This window comes from Bicyclus anynana, chromosome 26 (assembly GCF_947172395.1).
Source record: "Bicyclus anynana chromosome 26, ilBicAnyn1.1, whole genome shotgun sequence".
NCBI classification, from domain to species: domain Eukaryota; kingdom Metazoa; phylum Arthropoda; class Insecta; order Lepidoptera; family Nymphalidae; genus Bicyclus; species Bicyclus anynana.
The window spans coordinates 1,979,428-2,003,665 of NC_069108.1; the positions used below are offsets into that span (position 1 = coordinate 1,979,428).

The following is a 24,238-nucleotide window of genomic DNA, read 5'->3' on the forward strand; positions in this document are numbered from 1 at the left end:
TGATATGTCAGTTGACTATTTGCACCCTGAGCCTATCTATTTAAATCTGAAAATGCTGGTAATAAAATCATTAATTACATAGGTTAAACCCCATTAATATTTTAGGGCTACACCTACATATATGCCTACTTTAACAGCCCACTATAGGGCTAGGCCTTCCTTATAGGAGAGAGGCTAACTCTCCACTATGTGTGGGCCGACAAGTTGCTCACTCACCTGAAGGTTGAGCCAAGTGTCCGGAGGAGTGAGAGTCATCGTCCAAGCTCTGAACTGCATGCCTGTAAAGTATACTCGTGTGAGAATGTATGCAGAGTACTGGGGAGTGGAGCGTACACAGCGGGCAGAGAGGAGGCGAGGCTGGTATGAACACTGCTACAGTATACTGACTTGTGCTCACTGAGGGGCGCCGAGTGCCAGCCAGAGCTCGCAGCTGCAGCAGCCTCACTCACTTGTGACATCAAACATAAAGTGTCAATATCACTGATCTGTCAGACAAAGGAACATACATGAAATTAACACTCCTTGAGAAATTTTTATTTATTTATTTTTATTTTATTCTTAACAAGTTAGCCCTTGACTACAATCTCACCTGATGGTAAGTGATGATGCAATCTAAGATGGAAGCGGGCTAACTTGTTAGGAGGAGGATGAAAATCCACGTCCCTTTCTGTTTCTATATGACATTATACAGTTACGCTAAATCGCTTGGCGGTACGTCTTTGACGGTAGGGTGGTAACTAGCCACGGCCGAAGCCTCCTACCAGCCAGACCTGGACCAATTAAGAAGAACTCAATCGGCCCAGCCGGGGATTGAACCCAGAACCTCTGTCTTGTAAATCCACCTGTCCAGAACTGGGACAGACTAGGCATCAACATCAATGGCGAGTACATCACTCAACTGAATTCCTTTACCCTACATCTGTTGGTCACGAATCCTGGACTTTGCTTGGAACTTTTCTGACTACCAAGCAATGAACCCAGCACCCGCATGGTAAATCCATGGATTGCTAAGATATTTGTCTCTACCAGTCTTCATGCTATTGACTTCACAAGAAGAACCAGTCATTCAACAGACAATGGAGCGAGCTATAAACTTAGTAGAATGACGGATATTTGTATCACCTGAAAATGCATGTTCATATGAGCATTGTACTCTTCTTCACAGGGAAAATCCTTAAAACAAATAGTACATCCGAATGTGGTACTTTCATACTTCAACAGATCATGTATTCCTGGTAAATTTTCTGCAACTATGGAGCTTGAAGCTCGTGTCTTTTGGAGAGATTCCCGAAGAGCATGAGCCAGTAGCTTTGACTCCAACTCAGTGTTGCTCTCCTCAGGTACTGAGTGTCCGTGGTGAGATGCAACCAGTTCATCATATTCTTTTTTCACTTCCATGTTTCCAACATGGAGATTCAAGACTTCTTTCAGTTTTCACAATAACCTGTATTACCACTGTATAGTTTTTAAGTCTTCTACAACGTCTTAGCCACAATCACAGCAGAACATAAAGCATTGAAATTCAGCTTAGTGTTGGTCAAGTACCAAGTTCTATAATTGTAGTTCTCAATCTCTAGTCTTAACAATACATAAAATTTTAATGGGACACAAATCACATTGTATCAAAAATAACGTACGGAGTCACCTTATAATAATTACTATTAGTTATTACTTAGGAATTGCGTACAATCTCTAAAATATTATTGAAATAATGCATGCGTAATTAAAGATTTTCATAATTTTTTATTTATTTGTCACAATGTCACAGATCAATAAATTAAATAAAATAACAAACCACAGAGAGTAAAAAGTAAAAACACCACACACAGCTCATTTGTCGTCTGTGCACCACAGAGTCCACAGACGTCAAATAATCTAACCCACAGATTATTATCACAGACACAGACAACAAATATGATCGCTCTCTTTTACTTTTTTTTTTGGCAAATTTTTAGCTTTAGGTTCTTTAAACCCGATGTATGTGCTCATTTTTTTTTAATTTTACATGGCCCCTTAGTTATAGCTTCTTACTTATTTGTCAAGCGATGATACAACATAAGATGGTGGAGGAAGGCAATTTGTTGTTGAAACAAGTAGGATGAAAATCCACACCCCTTATTATTTCTACACATCGTACTGCAATGCTTAATAGCTAGGCGGTACGTCTATGCCAGTATGGTGGTAACTAGTTACGGCCGAAGCCTCTCACCAGCTAGACCTGGACCAATTAAGAAAACCTCAATCGGCCCAGCCGGGAATCGAACCCAGGACCTCCGTCTTGTAAATCCACCGCACATACCACTGCGCCACGCAGGCCATTTTTTTCGGGATAAAAGTTCCCTTTATGGTTGCTCATTATACTTTTTTTAAATAAAGTTGTACTTAATGCGTTGTAGAATGGTGCGGGTGACAGTTACCTTAAGACATTCTTATTACGTTCCATCTCAACCAACTTTCAAGAGTGAAACGAACGTACTTTTAAATCTAAGATTTAAATTGTGTCTGGAATACATTTGCGACTTATAGCCGAATCAAAAGAGCCTCGACCTGCTCATAAGCAGCTCCGATTTTGATGATTTGTTTTTTGTTATGTTTGTTTCTTGATATTATATAATATTATTTGAAATCAGAAACCTTTTGCCACTTCAAAAGGTTTCTGATTTCAAATAATATCAAGAACACCAAAACATTTATGATTTTAAATAACATAAAAAAACATGACTTTAAAAAAAATCAACATCAACATCGGAGCTGTTTCTGAGGACGTTTGTTGTATGTATTATTTGACTCCAATATTAGAAATATGGATTTTTTTAAATACTCTACAAGTTAGCCCTTGACAGTTGACTACAATCTCACCTGGGTGAGATTCGAGCTCAGCAGCAGAATTCCCAGCTTAGGGGGTTTTCCCTCAGATTTAGGGGGCAAATAAGTGAAATGGGACGTTTTTAGGGGTATTTTTAGGGATTTTTTGACTCTTTAATATTTTTAAATTGATGCTAATTGTAATATTTCTTTCTTGACCTAGCGACATATACTTAATACGATATTCTACAACCACTCTGAGACAACCGGCGGCAAATTTCATCCAATAAAAAAAGTTGTTAAATTTATTCTCTGTCAACATGTATGATTTCAAAAAATCTGAATCTTCAGAAGACGTAATATTTTGTCCCTATTAAATATAGACTTTTGAAACATATTACTTCTAAATTATTATGAATTTATATTTTTTAGGGGAACAACTCAATAATTATGGCGATTTTAGGGGTTTTTGACACAAACTTTAGGGATAAATATTTTGGAGAGTTGGTAACACTGCTCAGCAGTAAGCCGAATTTGGGTTGATAATGATGAATCTGTAGATCTACTGAACCGATTTTGAAAATTATTTTACCATTAGAAAGCCACTTGTGAAAAACATAGGCTATATTTAATACCCGTATTTTCACGGGAACTAAAACTACACGGTTAAAACCTAGGCTTCTGCTAATCTTAACTAAAGGTAATAAATAAGTAAACCAAGACAACTTTAAACTTTTATTAAAAAAAAAAGCATTGATGCTCCGAAAAAATACACCTATTACTACTAGCAGTACCACATTGATCTCCTATTAAAAAGTGGATGCACAATCAGCTCAGACCAATTATTGTATAGGACCTGCCTCGCTAGACGTTACTTTTCTGTCAAAGTATATGATCAACGATCTAATGCGATTATAAGAAACTGTATCTATAGTATTGATGTTAAATAGTTGTAATCGTGTTCGTCGGTTAAAGAGCTCCGTAAAATACCTGTTTGTGTAATTAAATTGTGTAAAAAACGGGCAAAAACTTATAAGTTTATATCTTATACTTATGTATAAGATATATAGCAAATCTAAGCTCGTTTTCTTCAGAAAATGACAGACAAATTTTATCGTGACTATGAGTGCGATACAGGTCCTTCTATAATTGGTCTGAGACAATCAGCGACCAAAAAACGCCCCCACTCAATGAGTGCCAAACACAACTTCTTGGCACTCAAATCAAGTAGTCGCATTTGCAAATTCAACCTTAAACTCAAGCCTTAAGGTTGAATTTGGGATTTCATTGAATATTGGACTATATTTAAAGGACTTTAGGCATATATCTTTACCCATAATTCTAAAACTGTCAAAGCAAAATTGGCCAGTTTTTAAGTGAAATTTTTTACATGATTGTGCGTCATTTTTAACCAACTACCAAAAAGGAGGAGTTTTGTATTTTTTTTTTATGTATGTCCAGCGATAATTCCGTCATTTATGTACCGATTTTGAAAATTCTTTTTTTGTTTTGAAGTGTTTGATTCCAAAGTGGTCCCATTTTTTTCATGTCAGGATCTGATGATGGCATCCTGGAGAAATCGAGGGGAACTTTCGAAAATCGTAATATTTTATGAGGTCAATGTAGTACCATTAAAAATGAACTATGTTTTTAAATAGCTGTAGATGCATTTGTAGGAGCGTGCGAAAACTAGGACTTATTGTCTATGTGGAAGTATGAAATATTAAATTATTTTTTTTCTTTATTTAAAAAAAAGGTAAATAAATAAATGAGAGAAAAAAATTAATTTAATATTCTAAAAAATGTAATAAAGTGGAAGTTTGAAATATTAAATTAATTATTATTATATTTTTATTATGCCTTTGTTATTAAACTTATCACCATTTTTTTACCGACATAATATATTGTAGTGAAATAATAAACATTTAATTAGTATAGTCAAATACTATTAGCCTAATCTTAATTACAATTTGAAAAACTGTCATTATCCCAATTTAAATTATCTACATTGGTATGTATATAACAAAGATATTTGTTATTTTGTTTGAAAGCCCATAAAAATATAATGCTTGCCACAGACAGTCCGATATATCCACATGCTTGCAGCCCAGCCGGCATGACGTCCGGTAAACTTATATTATCGGACAGTACAATTAGCATACTTTTAATTTATATACAATTTGATAAGCTATCAACATCCCTATTTATTTAAATTATTCACATTGCTATCACAGAGTAAAGATATACAGAGTGAGTACAGACAAGCAGTGTGGTGAAGCCGGCGATAACCATAAAAAAGTCACGCGTGTCCTTGACAACCGCAAATACAAACTTTTTCATAATTTGTATTTCAAACTTTAACACTAACAACAATTACTTAAATCAATAATTATAATCTGTCTTATATCTTTAGTTTTCGCGAACAGTTTTTAAAATACTTAAAAACATAAGACGCCATTTTTGAATAATCGAATTATGTTGAAACTTTCCGATGCGACGCTGCGTGTCGTACTGACTCGAGAATGTATTCGTTTTCGTATTTTGTATTTGGTGCGGCTACGACAGTAGTGTGCTGTGCACTCTAGCTGCTTATTATTCTTAATCTGTGATTGCTATATACATATCTACAACAATTATGCCAAGAGTTATTTTTGTATGGCAATAAAAATATATAATAAACTTCCTCATAGTCTAAAAGAGAAGCCCTGGTCAATATTTAAAAATGTAAAATTTATAATTTATTTATAAAAAAAAGTTATTATGACATTCAAGATTATTTTACGGATTTTCTAACTTATTATTAAGTAATTGTGACATTGTATTAATTTAGTTTCATTTTTTTTCTTCGTTCAAATGTATTTAATTATTTAAGATAATTCATATGTACCCTCATGTTAAACCTTCATTTTCATTCATTCAATAGGCTACTTGCCTCTTTTGTAAACAGTGTTTAAACTGAATTAAGGAAGTATTATAAGCTATATTTTATTTTGTCCCGTCAATAATAACCAGTAAAAAATTTAATATTAATGAAAAAATATCTACGTAAAAAATTTGCCGCTGAAACACAACACATTAGCAAGTGACGTCATTCATTGAGATAACAGCGTGATTGGCGTTTGCGACGATGTGATATACACGTCACCGCAAGCGCCAATCACAAACCGATGCCTTGTAGCGAATGACGTCACAGTTTATGATTGGCATTTGCGGTGACGTGATAAAAATACAATTTTGTTTTATAAAAATATTACAATTTCGAAATTATTTTCACAAATAAAAATGTGATTAGAATTTAGGCATCTAAACTGGCGCCTATATGCAAAAAATCTTCTTGGTTTTGTACAGCAGGCGAGTAGCCTATTAATGAAAAAACATTAAAAAAAACCCCAACGATCAGCCAGACATAAGGAACGAAGGCGGGTAGTCATAGTTGTAGCGGTTCACAGTACGACTGTCCGGTACAGGGTTGATGACGTGTACAAATTCATAAAATGGTGGTTCCGGCACCGCCTGTTTGGGACAAAATTTCTTGATTAATAATAATGATGGTGGTGGTGGTGGTGATGACGGTGATGGTGACGATGACGACGACAATGAGGACGACGACGATGATGGTGGTGTGATGGTGGTGATGATGGTGATGGTGGTGTGATGGTGGTGATGGTGGTGATGATGGTGATGGTGATGATGATGATGATGATAATGATGGTGATGATGAACACAATGATGATGATGATGATAATGATGGTGATGATGAAGGTAATGATGATGATGATGATAATGATGGTGATGATGATGGCAATGATGATGGTGATGACGATGACGATGACGATGACGATGATGATGATGATGATGATGATGATGATGATGATGATGATGATGATGATGATGATGATAATCATGATGGTGATGATGATGATGATAATGATGATAATGATGGTGATGATGAAGACAATGATGATGATGATGATAATGATGGTGATGATGAAGTCAATGATGATGATGATGATGATAATGATGGTGATGATGATGATGGTAATGATGAGAATGATGGTGATGATGAAGACAATGATGATGATGATGATAATGATGGTGATGATGAAGGTAATGATGATGATGATGATAATGATGGTGATGATGATGGCAATGATGATGGTGATGACGATGGTGATGATGATAATGACGATGACGATGACGATGATGATGATGATGATGATGATGATGATGATGATGATGATGATGATGATGATGATGATGATGATAATGATGATGATGATAATGATGATGGTGATGATGACAAACTCACCCCGTCCACGAGCCAATTGGCCATGGGTTTTATGACGCACAGATGTCGGGCCACGGGCGCCGGCCACAAGCGGAACAGCGTCTGTCGCACGTTTGTCTTGTGTTCATACTTCGCCTAATTAAAATGGAAAAATTGATTCAGTTTACATATATCTATATTCTATATCTATACTAATATATAAAGCTGAAGAGTTTGTTTGTTTGAACGAGCTAATCTCAGGTCCGATTTGAAAAATTCTTTCAGTGTTAGATAGCTCATTCATCGAGGAAGGCTATGGACTCTATATTAGCCCCGTATTCCTACGAGAACGGGAACCACGCGGGTAAAACCACGCAGCGTTAGCTAGTAAATAAATAAATGAATCTTTATAAATCAAAACTACATATCACAATTACTTTGAAGTTTATTATTGTATGGTGTCGTTTTAGTATAAATGATTTTTTAGTTTTTTTTTGTTTGAAAAATTTAATTGTATTTGATTAACTTTAAATTGAATTGCACTGCTAGTAATAAGATGGCAATAAAGAATTTTTCACTACTCTTGCTCAAAAACACTGTCATATTACCACTCCACAGCGGGGCTAAACAAGCATTTCAGCCTCTAGGGGCTATAGTAATTTTGTTGTTTTTATTTCTTGTCTGTTACGAGTTCTAGCCAAGTACTAGTCTACTATAAAACGTAGGAGGTTTTATTCGAAAATAGAATCATTATAGGTAAGGTCCTGATTGTTTTGAAAAATAAATAAAAAACTTTAAATAGGAATGAAATGCAGCGTTCTTGTCTGTGGAATGCGTTAATTTTTTCATTTAATTTTTATTGAGTTGCGAATACAGCGAGATATGAAGACATGGGACATCCTTTACAGTGTAATACCTTTGCCTTTTTCTCATGTGAAAGAAAAATAAAATTAAAAAGCGAGAATTTAAAAAAAAATGGCGTGAATAATACACACTTGATTTATTTTTTAAATTCACTTACGAAAGGAGTTTTTTAAACTATTATCTCCCACGTTTACCTCACATACTCATTATTCATTTTCACAATAGTCGGAAATTATGTTAAAAGCAACCCCCTTAATATCCAAGATTGTAGACTTTGTACATTTAATTTTCAAATAAAATAGATCATTGAATATTGTACTAAAATATTTTATATTCTTGCAATCGTAGTGAAAAGCAGAGTGTAACACGTGGGGCTAAACCCATTATAAACTCGGTTTCTATTTAGCGGCCCTCGCCTTACGTCTCGAGCCCTAAAAATACCTCGTATATAAGGGGTCTTTTTAGCCCCTTGTATAACAATCTACTATTTAATTTTTATTTTATTTTATATTTTGATAATATACTTAAACAATAAATGTCAATACCAGCCCTTACTCGAGGAACCCGTAACAACACATTATCACACTAATATTATAAAAGTTTGTGTGTAAGTGTGTAAGTATGTTTGTTCCTCTTTTACGCTGTGGCTACTGAAGCGATTTGGCTGAAATTTGAAATGGAAATAGATTTTACTCTGGATTAACACATAGGCTACTTTTCATCCCGGAAAAATCCATGGTTTCCCGAGATTTGCGAAAACTGATGATTTTGGTGATATGAATGATTGTTACTCTTTCACGCCTCGACTACTGAACCGAATTAGCTGAAATTTGGTATTATGATATATTATAGCCTGGATTAACACATAGGCTACCTTTCATCCCGGAAATAAATTGTTTATAAATCATAAAAAAGATACGAAATATAATGTGATTCAAGAATTTTTAAAATTCAACAACTATAGTGGTGAAATAGGGGTTGAAAGTTTACATTGAGTTCCACGCGGACAAAGTCACGAGTCCGCTAGTACATAATAAAAAAAATATACATATACACACACAGCCGAAAGTAGAACCTCCTCCTTTTTGGAAGTCAATTAAAAATAAAAAAAAAAATGCAATCAATTACCCGTATAAGTGGTTCGGCGTCGTACTGGTCCATCAGCTCGAGCGCGTTCCGTACGAACCACTGCATCGCCGCCGGCTCGCGCCAGCGCGGCTGCATGCACGCCGCGTACAGCAGAGTCAGCTCGTGCAGGGGCTGGGAGATACTGCCGACAGTGACCACTTATACAGGCTGCTGGGATATACTGCCGACAGTGATCACTTATACAGGGTGCTGGGAGATACTGCCGACAGTGATCACTTATACAGGGTGCTGGGATATACTGCCGACAGTGACCACTTATACAGGGTGCTGGGATATACTGCCGACAGTGATCACTTATACAGGGTGCTGGGAGATACTGCCGACAGTGATCACTTATACAGGGTGCTGGGATATACTGCCGACAGTGACCACTTATACAGGGTGCTGGGATATACTGCCGACAGTGATCACTTATACAGGGTGCTCGGGACTATTTGCCATAACTTCAAGGTTTTTTTTTTGTTTTTAAAGATAAAGATAAAGTTTATTAGATAAAATAATAGGCTACTCCCCTGCTGTACAAAACTAAGAAGATTTTTTGCACATAGGCAGTTTAGATGCCTAGAAACTCTAATCACATTTTTATTTGTGAAAATAATCTCGTAATTGTAATATTTTTATAAAACAAAATTGTATTTTTATCACGTCAACGCAAACCAATCATAAACTGTAACGTCATTCGCTACAAGGCATCGGTTTGTGATTGGCGCTTGCGGTGACGTGATATATCACATCACTGCAAACGCCAATCACGCTGTTATCTCTATGAATGACGTCACTTGCTAATGTGTTGTGTTTCGGCGGCAAAAATTTTACGTAGATATTTTTTCATTTATATTAAAGTTTTTACTGGTTATTATTGACGGTACAAAATAAAATATAGCTTATAATACTTCCATAATTCAGTTTAAACACTGTTTACAAGGCTGGTTGGGGGCTTTGGCCGTGGCTAGTTACCCTACCGGCAAAGACGTACCGCCAAGCGATTTAGCGTTCCGGTACGACGTCGTGTAGAAACCGAAAGGGTGTAAATTTTCATCCTCCTCCTCCTAACAAGTTAGCCCGCTTCCATCTTGGATTTCATCTTTACTTACCATCAGGTGAGATTGTAGTCAAGGGCTAACTTGTCAAGAATAAAAAAAAAGGGTGCTCCGGAGTATTTCCCATAACTTATAGGAGTCGAACTGCATAACTCATATTTTTTAAATATATAATGTGTATATGTAATAATGTTGTTTGCTGCTACGGAACCCTTCATGGGCGAGTCCGACTCGCACTTGGCCGCTTTTTTGAAGTCACATTAGCTGCGAAACTGATTTTTCTGTACTTTACTCTGGCGCGTTACGAGGTTTTTTGACCTCGTACTAAAACTTTATGTGGTGTGGTACGAGGTCAGTCGACCTCGTAACTCTTGAAGATGCTAGACTTACGAGGTCAATTGACCTCGTACCGCAGCGAACGTGTTAAAAAGGAGTATCAGAAGGATCAGAAGGTTTACTTACCTTCTAGAGGCGAGCTCGTTGTACATGGGGTGAGCCAGCAATCTCTTAACTGCTTCATCTCTCTGCTCTCTGGCCGGAATGAGCAGTTTCGGTAGCGAAGGGAACAACAATAAAGCCTTCTTAAGTAACTCATCCGCCTTCTTTAAATCTTCTGTAAATAAATAAATTCTTCTGTAAATCCTCTTCTCTTTGAATATTTGGTTAGATTGGAAATATCTTAAATACTAGCGACGCCGCGCGGTTTCACTCGCGTGGTTCCCGTTCCTGTGGGAATACGGGAATAAAATATAGCCTATAGCCTTCCTCGATAAATGGGCTATCTAAAACTGAAAGTATTTTTCAAATCGGACCAGTAGTTCCTGAGATTAGCGATTTCAATCAAACAAACAAACTCTTTCCATACAAACTTTCAACCCCTATTTCACCCCCTTCTTATTTTATTTTCGCAATAAAAATTATCCTATAACCTTCTCCGTATTATGGTCTTAAACCGTGCCAAGTTTCATTTGAATTAATTCAGTAGTTTCAGCTAGATGCTCGAATAACAAAAAAAACACGGACAGATGGAGAGACAGACAGACAGACCAAAAATCGAAAAAAAAAATATTTTTAGCTTCAGTATCGACTATATAATGCCCCCAACAACACAATTCAAAATATCTTCACTGTAGGGAATGTACAAAATGTACAGAATTTGTATTATAAGTATAGATTCTAGATGGCGCTAGTAGTACTCTATGCCACGGTAACGTTTGGTGTTACAAATGGTATAACTAAAATCTCAAATTGCGAATAAATGTATAGAATTCGACCAGTTTTATTATAAGTATAGAAATAGTATAGATTTATATCTATACTTCTATACTATACTAATAATATTATAAAGAGGAAAACTCTGTTTGTATATATTTGTTTGTATGTTTGACGAAACGTAATCCCACGCAAAGAGACACGCTCCTGTCGCCATCAATGGTTTAGACGCCCATTCACTAGCGACCCATAATCTAATCAATTCTTCGCACCTTTTATGAGCGCGTTTTCTACGGTTTTCGTCATCATACCAACAGATGGCGCTTTACTCCGTCACAATTTGTTTGTTTGTAACGAATAGGCTTTAAAACTACTGGTTTTACGATTTTAAAAATTCTTTCACCATTTAAAAGCTACATTATCCACAAGTAACATAACACACAAGTAACATTTTATTTTGAATAAAATTAAATCCAATGAATAAAATTAAAAGGGGTTCCATAAGATATTTAGGTTTTTCGGACAAAAGGTGTAAAAAAATCGACCAGAAAAGTTACTTATTTTGCATGCTGCCTAAGAAACGTTTCGTGGTACTTTCGAATCGTCGTAGGGTAGGGGTAGTTCAAAAATTTACATCGAGACGAAGTCGCGGGCGTCCGCTAGTAAAATATATATACATGTTTGTCTTTAAAAGTTGACTTACCTTTATTCTGCATAGCAACATGATAATGAGCCAATGCATATGAGTATTTGATATTAAACATATATTTGACATCCTTCTCAGCCATGGAGTCGATGGCGTCTATGAGCCATGAGTACTCTTTGGCATTGATGGCAAATTTATCAATTATCAGGATGACTGCCAACGGGTCCCGAGGGTCCAGGTTGAGGAGGACCTTGGCCAGTTCCAAGGCTGTTCTGTGACAAGCTTTCCGACTCAACATGTGACTATATTGTAACAGGGCGACGTGAAATATTATATTCTCGATGTATTTAAATTCCAGCCGGTGCTGTTTCTGTAAATAATACATAGTGTAATGTACACACACACTAGTGATTTACTTAATCACTAATTTGATCACTCAATTAATTACTTAACACTTAGGTTCGAGTTCACCGACATTCGTTTAAACATAATCAACCGTTGAAATAAGTTAAACACCGTTAAGTCCAAATTTCCTGTTCACCACAGCCTCAGACTAATTAGATAAAGACCTGCCTCGCAAGACATTATTTTTCAAAGCATATGATCAACGATGTTTTGCGATTATAAACACTGTCTCTATAGAATCGATGTTTCATGGCTTACAATCGTGTCCGTCGGATAAAAACCTCCGTAAAAATACCTTTTTGTGTAGTTAAATGGTGTATAAAACGAACAAAAACTGCTAGTTTAGTATAAGATATGTATGACCTCTAAGCTCGTTTTCCTTAGAAAATAACAGAAAATTTTGTTCGTGAATTTGGGTGCGATACTAGTCCATATGTATTTAGTCTGAGACCACAGCCCATATGCCGGTTAAGGATGTAAATCGGGCGATTACCTTAACCGAGCGTGCATACCCCGGTTAAGACGTCTTTGACAGATATAAGTGCTGGTTATGTTTTTTTAACGCTCGCAAGTTTCGCGAAGATTACTCTCTCTACTACCAAAATGCAAAGGACCCGTAAAGTTAAAAAAGAGTGTATTTTTCACTTCAGGAATAATTAATTTTCTCTCACAAATAAATCACATCCTAGCTTTGAGGTTTTATGCCACTGGATACAAAAAAAATATAACAAAATGACAAATTTTTGTCAATTTGATTTGGTACATAATAATGTTGCCAAAACGTATTTTTTTTAATCCCTACAAATCTAAGCGGAAACTCCCCAAATTGGGGAAATAACATATCGCAATTCCCCAAAATATCCCCGCCGTTTGGGGAATTCCTCGCAAGTTGGCAATGCTGTTATAGATAATAAATAAATGGTTCATAAATCGTTCACTCGTCGTTCTCCATTGTTCGGTTGTATTTGTTACAAACCAGAATCAAAAAGCGTCTGGTGAACAGGAAAAAAACGCTCCTTGTTCAAACTACGTTTAATATTTCACGGGCTGGTTCGGTAAACGCCGTTTAAATGAAATTCGGTGAACTCGGGTCTTAATCGAACACTGTATCTACTTAGCACCCTATTGCTATCGCTGTAATACTAGAATGAGCCCGACTGTCCGAGAGGCTTGTATTTATAGACTAGTCAATGCAATAGTTGGTATATTGACATCGCGTCGTCACGTGTCACTCACGTGTATCCGGCTGTCAGAATATTGATAACATCCGGTAACAATACTGAATTATTTCATGTCAACAGTCTGTAGGCTGTTGATTCAATACAATGTTATTTTTCGCTTTTTAGTTTATTTTTGTGATTTTGAAGTCGGTTCAACTTTTTTGTTGAAAATATTTTATTTTTCTGTTTTAAGTGCGTCCTAGTATAGTGAACGAAAGCGCCACAGTGCGGGCAATTTCGTTATTTTCATTTTAACACTAAATCACTGAACCGATTCATCATGTAAATTAAATTCGATCATGTAAATTAAATTCGATCGTGTAAATTAAATTCGATCGTGTAAATTAAATTCGATCGTGTAAATTAAATTCGATCGTGTAAATTAAATTCGATCATGTAAATTAAATTGGACCAATCTGGAAGTATACTATTTCAAACTAAATTAAAATTTCAAAATTGGTTAATAAACGACGAAGTCATGAGGTAACAAACATTAAAAAAAAAGACATTCGCGTCAAATTGAGAACATGCTCGGTTTTTTTTCAAACCGGTGTATAATCGACCATTCGACGCGGTGTATCGATTATTTTAAATTTAGTTTAGCGAAGTGCCGATAGATGGCAGTGTAAGTGTAGTTTGTAACTTTGTATCGCGATATCGAGTGGTTCTTACTAAGAGTATATATTGTGAAGTTTTTTATAATAAATAAGATTCGCATTGGAGCGGCCGAGTGCCTTGGTTGTTTTATTTCTCTAAAATATATTTTTAAACAAAGTTGAAATAATACTTACGTTGGTTATGTTGAAGAACGGGTGCGCCATGTACTGCAAGTGACAGATGATGTGCTCCATCACCATCGTCGCTTGATCATAACTATCCGATAAGCAGAACTGGGCGAAAGACTGAAAAAAAAATGACAAAAATAATTAAAAATAACAATTTACCACATCACTAATACAAACTGTGACCTAGACCTCTTTAATCCGGCCCTATCGCAACTAACTATGGAGTGGAGTCACGCACTTGTGAACGTTGTGTGTAGGGTTAAACCAACACTCCCCTTTTCCACTCAAGTCACTCTCCCCGCCTATCTCAAGTAACCCATAAAGAATTACACAACAAGAAATGTGGACAGCTTGAACGCCACGAGCCGACCGTACGACGAGCGCCTTATATTCCTTATTTCCCCGGCTGGGCCGATTGAAGGTTTCATAATTGGTCCAGGTCTGGCTGGTGGGAGGCTTCGGCCGTGGCTAGTAACCACCCTACCGACAAAGTCGTACCGCTAAGCGATTTAGCGTTCCGATACGATGTCGTGTAGAAACCGAAAGGGGTGTGGATTTTCATCCTCCTCCTAACAAATTAGCCTGCTTCTGTCTTAGATTGCATCATCACTTACCATCAAGTGAGATTGTAGTCAAGGGCTAACTTGTTAGGAATAAAAAAAAATATGTCGCAAGTCGTTTCTCGCCAATCGATCGCTACCCCTCTCTAACTCCCCACTCTTTACGGAAAGAAGTCGCGCCACCTAGCGTCGGCACGAGCCAACACGAGCTCGAGCGACGTCATATCTGTCTCAGACAACTATTTCCTACAATAAATACTAACCAACATCATAGCTTCAACATGCATATTTTTGAAGGACTCTGCGTGTAACTCTATTCCAAATCTGAAAATAAATATTGTGCTTCATGAAATGATTTTAATTTGAATTACAAATATTATTGACTGTTTTGTTTTGAACACATTTCATGTATTGCCTAGAGACGAATATCTTAGCATTCCATGGATTCACCGTGCAGGTGCCGGGTCCATCGTGTGGTAGAGAGAAAAACTCTGAGCTGAGTCCTGGACTTGTACTGTCCTGTTGACTACAGGATGTAGGGTTAAGGAATTCCTTGACCTCCTTCCAAAAACCCCAATTTAAACTGATATGTCAAGAAAATCTTTGCCTGGGTTAGCTCATCTATACTATACTAATATTATAAAGAGAAAAGATTTGATTGTTTGTTTGCATTCTGCATCTACCTTTACCTACGCTTGTCAAACGTGGGTCAACAACACTAGGTCAAGACAACTCATCACCACACAACATGCAATGGAAAGGAGCAAAAGCTGATAAGGTCATAAATCTCCTATTAAAAAGTGGATGCACAATCATCGACCAAAAAACGTCCCCACTCAATGAGTGCCAAACACAACTTCTTGGCACTCAATTCAAGTAGTCGCATTTGCAAATTCAACCTTAAACTTAATCCTTAAGGTTGAATGTGCTCTGAATTTGGGATTTTATTGAATATTGGACCATATTTAAAGGCATAATTTAATTAGGTATAATTTTCTTTACCAATAATTCTAAAACTGTCAAAGCAAAATTGGCCAAATTTTAAGTGAAATTTTCTACATGATTGTGCGTCCTATTATAAGAAGTCAATGCCTTCTCCAGACAAATCAGCCCGCTTCCATCTTAGATTGCATCATCACTTACCATCAGGTGAGATTGTAGTCAAGGGATAACTTGTAAAGAAAAAAAAATATATTTATACCTTGGTTGAATATGATGCATTTGATTGAGTAACATTTCATGCCGTTGTCTATATTCTTTAGTGTGGTTGTAGACAAAATATGTGTACCCATCCTTACTGTCTAGGATTGTCATATATATTCCTGTAAGACAAACACTAATATAAAAAACTAGCAGACGCCCGCGACTTCGTCCGCGTGGAATTTAGTTTTTCACAAATCCCTCGGGAACCATGGATTTTTCCGGGATAAAAAGTAGCCTATGTGTTAATCCACACTAAAATATATTTCAATACCAAATTTCAGCTAATTCGGTTCAGTAGTCGAGGCGTGAAAGAGTAACAAACATTCATATCATCAGTTTTCGCAAATCTCGGGAAATCATGGATTTTTCGGGATAAAAAGTAGTATATGTGTTAAATCTATTTCCATTCCAAATTTCAGCCAAATCGCTTCAGTAGTAGCGGCGTTAAAGAGTAACAAACATCCAAACATGCATACAAACTTTCGCTTTTATAATACTAGTAAGACTAAAACTTTTTTAGACTTATAAAAATTAAGGAAGTTCTCAATTCGAAACGAATTTTTTTTAATGTGGTTTTAACTTTTTTTTACCTTCGTCATTTATTTATTAACCAATTTTAAAATTCCTGTTTTGGTTGAAATAGTACTACCAGATTGATCCCATTAAATTTTCACGAAAATCGGTTCAGTAGTTTGTGTTAAAATCAAACTAAAATAAGGGATCGAAATTGTGAGGCGGTACCATAAAAACAAAATGAACTTTAATAGCCTCATTGGCGTAGCACCACCTTCAAATCGATCAATCGACCAAGACTATTGGCCTTATCCCTCTCATTCTGAGAGGAGACTTGAACTCAGCAGTGAGCCGTATATGGGTTGATAATGATGATGATCCCCGCGAATAATGAGCTTTTACTTTAATGCAATGCGAAGCCGTGATAGCCCAGTGGATATGACCTCTGCCTCCGATTCCGGAGGGTGTAGGTTCGAATCCGGTCCGGGGCATGCACCTCCAACTTTTCAGTTGTGTGCATTTTTAAGGAATTAAATATCACGTGTCTCAAACGGTGAAGGAAAAACATCGTGAGGAAACCTGCACAACAGAGAATTTCCTTAATTCTCTGCATGTGTGAAGTCAATCTGCATTGGGCCAGCGTGGTGGACTATTAGCCTAACCCCTCTCATTCTGAGGGGAGACTCGAGCTCAGCAGTGAGCCGAATATGGGTTGATGACAGTACTTTAATGCATCTTTAAAGTCGGTTTAATTTTTTTGTTTACTGTGTTTTAGCTTGTAACACACTACACTATGGGTAATTTCTTTATTATATTCCTGCAAGTCAAACCTAAATATAATACACTAATTTTTAACTGACTTCAAAAAAAAAAGGATGAGGCTCTCAACTTGTTGCCAAATAACTTCGTCATCTCTTAAGCAATTTTAAAAATTCTTCTTTGTTTGAAACTTTTTTTGTATACCTCTTCTAGTGCGGGCAAATTCATTACTATCATTTTAACACAAAATTATTGAACCTAACTAAAAAATAAAAACAGAAAATAAAATCTTTTTAACAAAAAAATTGAACCGACTTCAAAATCACAAAAATAAACTAAAAAGCGAGAAATAACATCGTATGTGCTACCTTCTGATCACTTTGAAGGCGGTGCCAACACAGTGATGATCCACGGTTCCCGCTGGATTTGTAAAAGAATACGCAAATTGAATAATCTTACCTTTAACATTTGATATTCCAACATTCGACGTGATTTGATTCTTTAGTACAGTTTTGGTTTCTTTGGGCTTTTTCCTGAAACAAATAATTAAATTTTAATTCTATTTCGATGTTAACTTTATGTGTAGTCAACTAACCAGCTGGCCTATTCACTATTTTGATCTTTATTATCAACCTACTGAAGTGGACAACAAGACAACAAAGTGTCATGAGAGATGAATATCTTAGCATTCCATGGATTCACTGTGCAGGTGCCGGGTCTTCAAATCTCTTTTTCAATATTTTTAAAATCGATTCGAATTCAGAAATACCACAAATTCCCCTATAATACCACAAACTTTACCTCTATATTATATTAGTATATATCATATATAATATAATATCACAGATTAAAGAATGATAGCAGATAAGCTGCTCCAAATATGAAATTCAAAAACGAATACAATCTCGAGTCAGTACGACAGGAAGCGTCGCAGTAATTTTCAATATAATTCAAGTTGTAGCTGTTCTACAAAATTTGTTCACAGATACGAAAGAAATACGATGGAGTATTTTTTTAAAGTGTATTGTTAGAGTTAAATTTTGAAATACAAATTAATTATGAAAAAAATTTATATAATATGCAGATGTCAAGGAGACTGGATATGTTTGCTTTTTTATGGGTTTTTACTATGCTGCTTGTAAAGACTCATTCTGGATCATCTTTATTCTGTGTAAAATATATAAAAGATAGTAATGTTTGTTCTATTAAGACGGCCGCGTGGCGCAGTGGGTAGTGACCCTGCTTTCTGCATCCACGGCCGTGGGTTCGATTCCCACAACTGGAAAATATTTGTTTGATGAGCATGAGTGTTTTCCAGTGTCTGTGTGTATTTATACATTATAGATTATATAAGTAATATAAGTATAAGTATTTATATGTAGTATATAATTGTATATTAATATTATAATTATAATATCAACTATCTTAGTACCCATAACACAAGCTACTCTGTATGCTTACTTTGGGGCTAGATAGTGATGTGTATTGTTTAAGTATATTTATTTATTATTATTATTATTATTTACCTTCTACCATTCTCATCTTCTTCTGGACCAAAAAATCGAAGCTCTTCATTTTTTGCATAAATGTGTTTTCTGTTAATTGTAAACAGGCTGTTACGAGTAGGTACATCTCTTCTGGGATCTGATTCAGTTGTCTCTACTCCAGCCTCTCCATATTCCTTGTTAATCTCATTTACTGCTAAATCTATGTCATCCTGCAAAATAATATATATTTATAATAAAGCTGGTCGAATACACAACACACATTACATTTATTTGCAATTTGAGATTTACTTATACCATTTGTAACAACAAACGTTACCGTGGCATAACGGAAGACAGCGCCATCTAGAATCTATACTTATAATACGAATTCTATACATTTTGTAAATTTTTTACATTGAAGATATTTTGATATTTTTTGTTGGGGTGCATTATATAATCTGAAGCTAAAAATATTTTTTTTCGATTTTTTGTCTGTCTGTCCTTTTTTTTGTTATTCGGGCATCACGCTGAAACTACTGAATGAATTCAAGTGAAACTTGGCACGGTTTAAGACCATAATACGAAGAAGGTTATAGGATACTTTTTATTGCGAAAATAAAATGAGAAGGGGTGGAAAGTTTGTATGGAAAGTCCTTAATTTTTAGAGTTACAGTTTTAAAAATTTGTTCATAAATCATAAAAAAATACGAAATATTATGGGATCCAAAAGTTTTTAAAATTCACACTATCAAGTGGTGAAATAGGGATTTAAAGTTTACATTGATTTCCACGCGGACGTCGATTTGATTCGTTTAGTTGTTTCGTTTATTTGAAAAAGTTTTTCAGTGTTAGATAGCCCATTTATCGAGGAAGGCCATATATTATCCCCATAATTCTACGGGAACGGGAACCACGCTGGTGAAACCGCGCGGCGCAGCTAGTTGTTAAATATGTCCGAGGAAGTGGAAGTATTGAGTAAAAGCAAAAATAGGAGGAAATAGTTTTTGAGTTCATAGTTTGTTGGATTTAAAAATATACAAAATGTGACTTTAAAATCAGCTCAGCGCCTACTGCTGAAAAAATGGGCTTCTGTCTCAGACTAATTAGGTACCTTCTAAAGGACCTGTCTCGCTAGAGGTTACTCCTCTGTCGAAAATATTTGATAATGATCTTATGTGTTCATACATCTATAGATTTAATGTTTCATTGTGTTAAAATTGCATGTGAGTGTAATAAGATTTAAATATTTTCGATGTGTGAGTTTACCTCATCCCCCTCAAAATAATACCACAGTCAATTTTTTGGTGCATTTACAATACTAGTGCAATAGAAGATAATTGGTCCGAGGCCTCCGTCTTATGCTCACTGTTGCACTGAGCACAAGTCTCCTCTCAGAAAGAAAGGGATTAAGCTTTAAGTCCACCACATTGGCCAAATGCGGATAGGCAGACTGCACACAAAATTGAAAATCAAGAAAATTCTCAGGTATGCAGATTTGTACATGACGTTTTGCCTTCACTGTCTGAGAAACATAATATTTAATTTCTTAAAATGCACAAAACTGAAAAGTTGGAGGCGCATGCCCCGGACCGGATTCAAACCTACGCCCTCCACATTGAAGGATATCATATCTACTGGACTAACACTGCTGTTAAAAGTAGTAATACAATGAGCAACAAATATTATTGTAGTTGTTAATCTAACCTCCGAGGGATTCTCTTGTTCCACAGTTTTGCTTTTCTTTTTATTCTTCTTATTCCCTGCCTTCTTGTCTTTTTTTTCTTCGTGCAGATCAGGATTTTCTTCATTAGAAAAATCATGATCACTTTCAGCCTCAGATTCAGGTTCAGATGATAATTTCAACTATTGAATAAATTTAATTATTTGATACAGTTTATGAGTAGGATACTCATATAATCTATTAATCTATATTTATAATAAATCTGTAGAGAGGTCAATTCTGTACATGAAATATATTTCCAAAATAACTATCAGGGGGTGATTAGTGATCAATACTGATGCCAAAAATGCAGCCAGTAAAATTTTTTTCAGTCTGTCTAACTGTATGTTTGTTATAGAAACAAAAACTCCTCGATGGATTTTAACGGAAGTTGGTACAAGTATTTTTAACTATTCTACTTCTATTTTCAAGAACTAACTTCATACTCCTGGGCTATAAAATTATTACTCTTAATTTTGTTCACGGTAACAAATTACATAAACTATCGATTTAATGTGAAATGCTGAGTTAGGGCCTTTTTCTAGGTTATGCCACATATTGCAGGGCGTTCTTCTTTTTTTTCTCTAGCTATATGCTATATATTTAAAATTTATTATTGTAATGTGTGGCACTGCCTAAAAATAAAGATATTTCTTTCTTTCTTTCAAATGCAATAGGGATAAAAAATTCAACCCCTAAAGTGTTGAAAGGGGTTAGAATTTTTGCTGAAATTAAAAATCTAACATTTTCAAGTCATACTTGAGAAAAATCATCTACAAACGGTAGGTTTAACATGAAAACTCACAAAAAATTTGCTTGCTAGTAATCAGGTGTACGAAATGTTTTAGGGATCCTTGATTAGTGTCTTGACAGCATTTTTGAAATAGTGGATTTACAAGACGGAAGTCCTGGGTTCAATCCCCAGCTGGGTTGATTGAGGTTTTCTTATTTGATCCAGGTCTGGCTGGTGGGAGGCCGTGGCTAGTTTCCACCCTACCAACAGAAATGTACCGCCAAGCGATTTAGCGTTCCAGTACGATGTTGTGTAGAAACCGAAAGGGGTGTGGATTTTCATCCTCCCCCTAACAAGTTTAGCCCACTTCCATTTTAGATTGCATCATCACTTACCATCAGGGGAGATTGTAATCAAGGGCTAACTTGTAAAGTGACTTTGTTATACCAGTGATGAAAATAATTCAGTTAAGTACACTTACCACATCAAAACTGTTACATACAGTTGAATTACCACTGTCTTCTTCATCAGACTCTGAGTCTTCAATTTGAACAATACTGGGAGCTACATTCTTGTACAGTTTTTTCATTTGTCGAAGAGACATTTTTCTGTATTAGTACCTTAGTACCTACATAGGAGGAAATAATAATTAATTAAGCTACTTTTTAAATATATTAAAAACTAGCTGACGCCCCTGATTCCCGTTCCTTAAGGGATAATATATAGCCTTCCTCGATAAATGGGGTATCCAATGAAATAATTTTTCAAATTGGTTCAGTAGTTCCTGAGATTAGCATGTTCAATCAAACAGACAAACTCTTCAGCTTTATAATATTAGTATAGATTGTAAACAATAAAAATGCTTGGAAATAAAATGTACTACATGACTGGCTACTTATCTGTTGTTAAATGGTAATAAAAAATAAAAGTTGGTCGAGTTTGTTGTGGGCTCTTCTCAACCAAGGGGCGTTTGGAACCCTTGTAACTTTTATTTTAAGTTTTCAACTAATTATAATCATATTATTATCTGATAATATTATTATCTGATATTCTGAAAATGCTTGTAAACTAAGCCTAATTGATATACATGTATTTTGATTTTACACATACATTACAAGTGCATATATTTTCTCAATTTATTTATTTATGAACTATGATATTATCCAGGAAGAATTAGCCTATGCGATAATTCAGAGTAAAATCTATTTCCATTTCAATTTTTTCCATTCTGCCAAATTGCTTCAGTAGCCACAGCATAAACACAGGAACAAACATACTTACACAATTACACACTTAAACACACAGAAATTTTCGCCTTTATAGCACTGATAGAACTGTGAGTATGGAATTTACAATTTTATAATGAACATTCATCATCGTCATCTCCTTTCAATTACCCCATTTAAGTGGGGTCAGCAAAATAAGTCAATCTTCTCCATTTGTGTCTATTACTCATCAACTCATCATCCATTCCCTTTACATGCATGTCCTCTTCCACCCACTCCTACTCTTCTTCCTCCTCCTCCTTTTCTTTGTCCTTCGTCTCCTCTTGTGTACTTCCACCTGTCCTTCAACATTTTTCTAGTGTTTTTCAGATAGCATGGGTGTGGTGACAGTTACCATATGATGTTATAGAGACGTTCATTCGTTAGGTCATAATATATATTCACAGTTTAAAAGTGAATAAATATTATGAACTAACTAAAAATGGCTATGTAGTTAGTCTGTACGCTGTAGAAGTAGGTGTGAGAGGATTACCAGCAAAATCTCTCTATAACTTGCTCAAAGACCTTGGCCTCTCTAGAAGTGCAGCTAGTTCTATATTAGAACGAGTATCCAAAGCTGCTCTAATAGGATCTTACCAAATTTGGATAGGTAGGGAGAACAACACGAGCAGAGAAGGGGAGTGTTGATCGATCGTCAAGGAATTCCTTAACCCTACATACTGTAGTCACAAGTCCTGGACTTCGCTTGGTGTTTTTCTCTCTATCACGCGATGGACCCGGCACCCGCACGGTGAATCCATGGAATGCTAAGATATTCGTCTCTCTCATAATACGTACTATTAACGTGGATCGCAGCAAACTTTCAAGAATGAAACGAATTGTCACAGTACCATGCTATCTTAAAAACACTAGTATTATAACTTTCATCCCTCTGCAATATATTATGTCCATACCAAGCTAACCTGTTACTCCTAGAGTTTTCTGAGAAAATTTTTTATTTTATTTTTATTTAATACTCTTTATTTGTACACCACAAAAAATGAAAGAAAACAAGCAAAAAGAAAATATCAAAGAAAATAAGTTTCATACTAGGAAATTGAGAATCTAGACCCCTAAAACCTTCCAAAGCAACCACAATCCAACCTTCGTAATGTGCTTACTTTTAAGATTTAGTAGAACCGCAGGAACCGGAGGTACGTATGGCTATTGCGTGCCTTTGATTGCACCAAATTATTTTAATTTGACTTACGTACAATTAAACAACAAACCAAAATCACACAACAGGACGGTGGATATTGGACAAAATAAAAATAAAAAAGGTAAGATAGGTACGTAAGACAGACATTGACATTGACAAAACCACAGATCACTATAGACTAGAAAGACTTTTGTCGTCTGTGGACAAAACAACCGTTAAATCACAGATTAATAAATATACGTAATAGCTATTAATCTGTTATAAATACTACGTATGTACCACAAACGGCTAAAAAGTACGTACGTACTGCGTCAAATCAAATGAATAACCAGCGTTGCCAGTGCCTATTTCTCAAACAACCCCGAAAATCAAAACGAATTCGGGGGAAAAAACATCCTTACACCCTGCAAATTCCCCACATCAGTAGGTAACTATTCATATGTGAT

The 24,238-nt window shown here is 35.7% G+C and overlaps 1 protein-coding gene and 1 pseudogene across 2 annotated transcripts; both read right to left on the reverse strand.

The window, feature by feature from the left end:
• LOC112050794 (zinc finger protein 271-like) overlaps window positions 1-1,747 on the reverse strand; it is a 58,926-nt pseudogene extending 57,179 nt beyond the window's left edge.
• Window positions 1,748-3,526: 1,779 nt separating this feature from the next.
• On the reverse strand, window positions 3,527-23,935 carry LOC112050796 (transcription factor 25). Of its 2 annotated transcripts, none has more exons than XM_052889619.1 (13): window positions 23,755-23,935; window positions 21,850-21,988; window positions 20,620-20,778; window positions 18,955-19,145; window positions 17,888-17,961; window positions 16,155-16,275; window positions 15,217-15,277; window positions 14,400-14,510; window positions 12,041-12,353; window positions 10,588-10,738; window positions 9,065-9,206; window positions 7,115-7,228; window positions 3,527-6,318 (listed from the first exon to the last, which is right to left on the reverse strand). In XM_052889619.1, the coding sequence occupies exons 2-13, from the start codon at window positions 21,970-21,972 to the stop codon at window positions 6,202-6,204; spliced, it is 1,677 nt and encodes a 558-aa protein (XP_052745579.1). In that variant the 5' UTR covers window positions 21,973-21,988; window positions 23,755-23,935; the 3' UTR covers window positions 3,527-6,201. The 2 variants fall into 2 exon arrangements, with proteins under 2 accessions (XP_052745579.1, XP_052745580.1); XM_052889620.1 differs by having other exon boundaries at window positions 21,850-21,996.
• Between the last annotated feature and the right edge of the window lie 303 nt (window positions 23,936-24,238).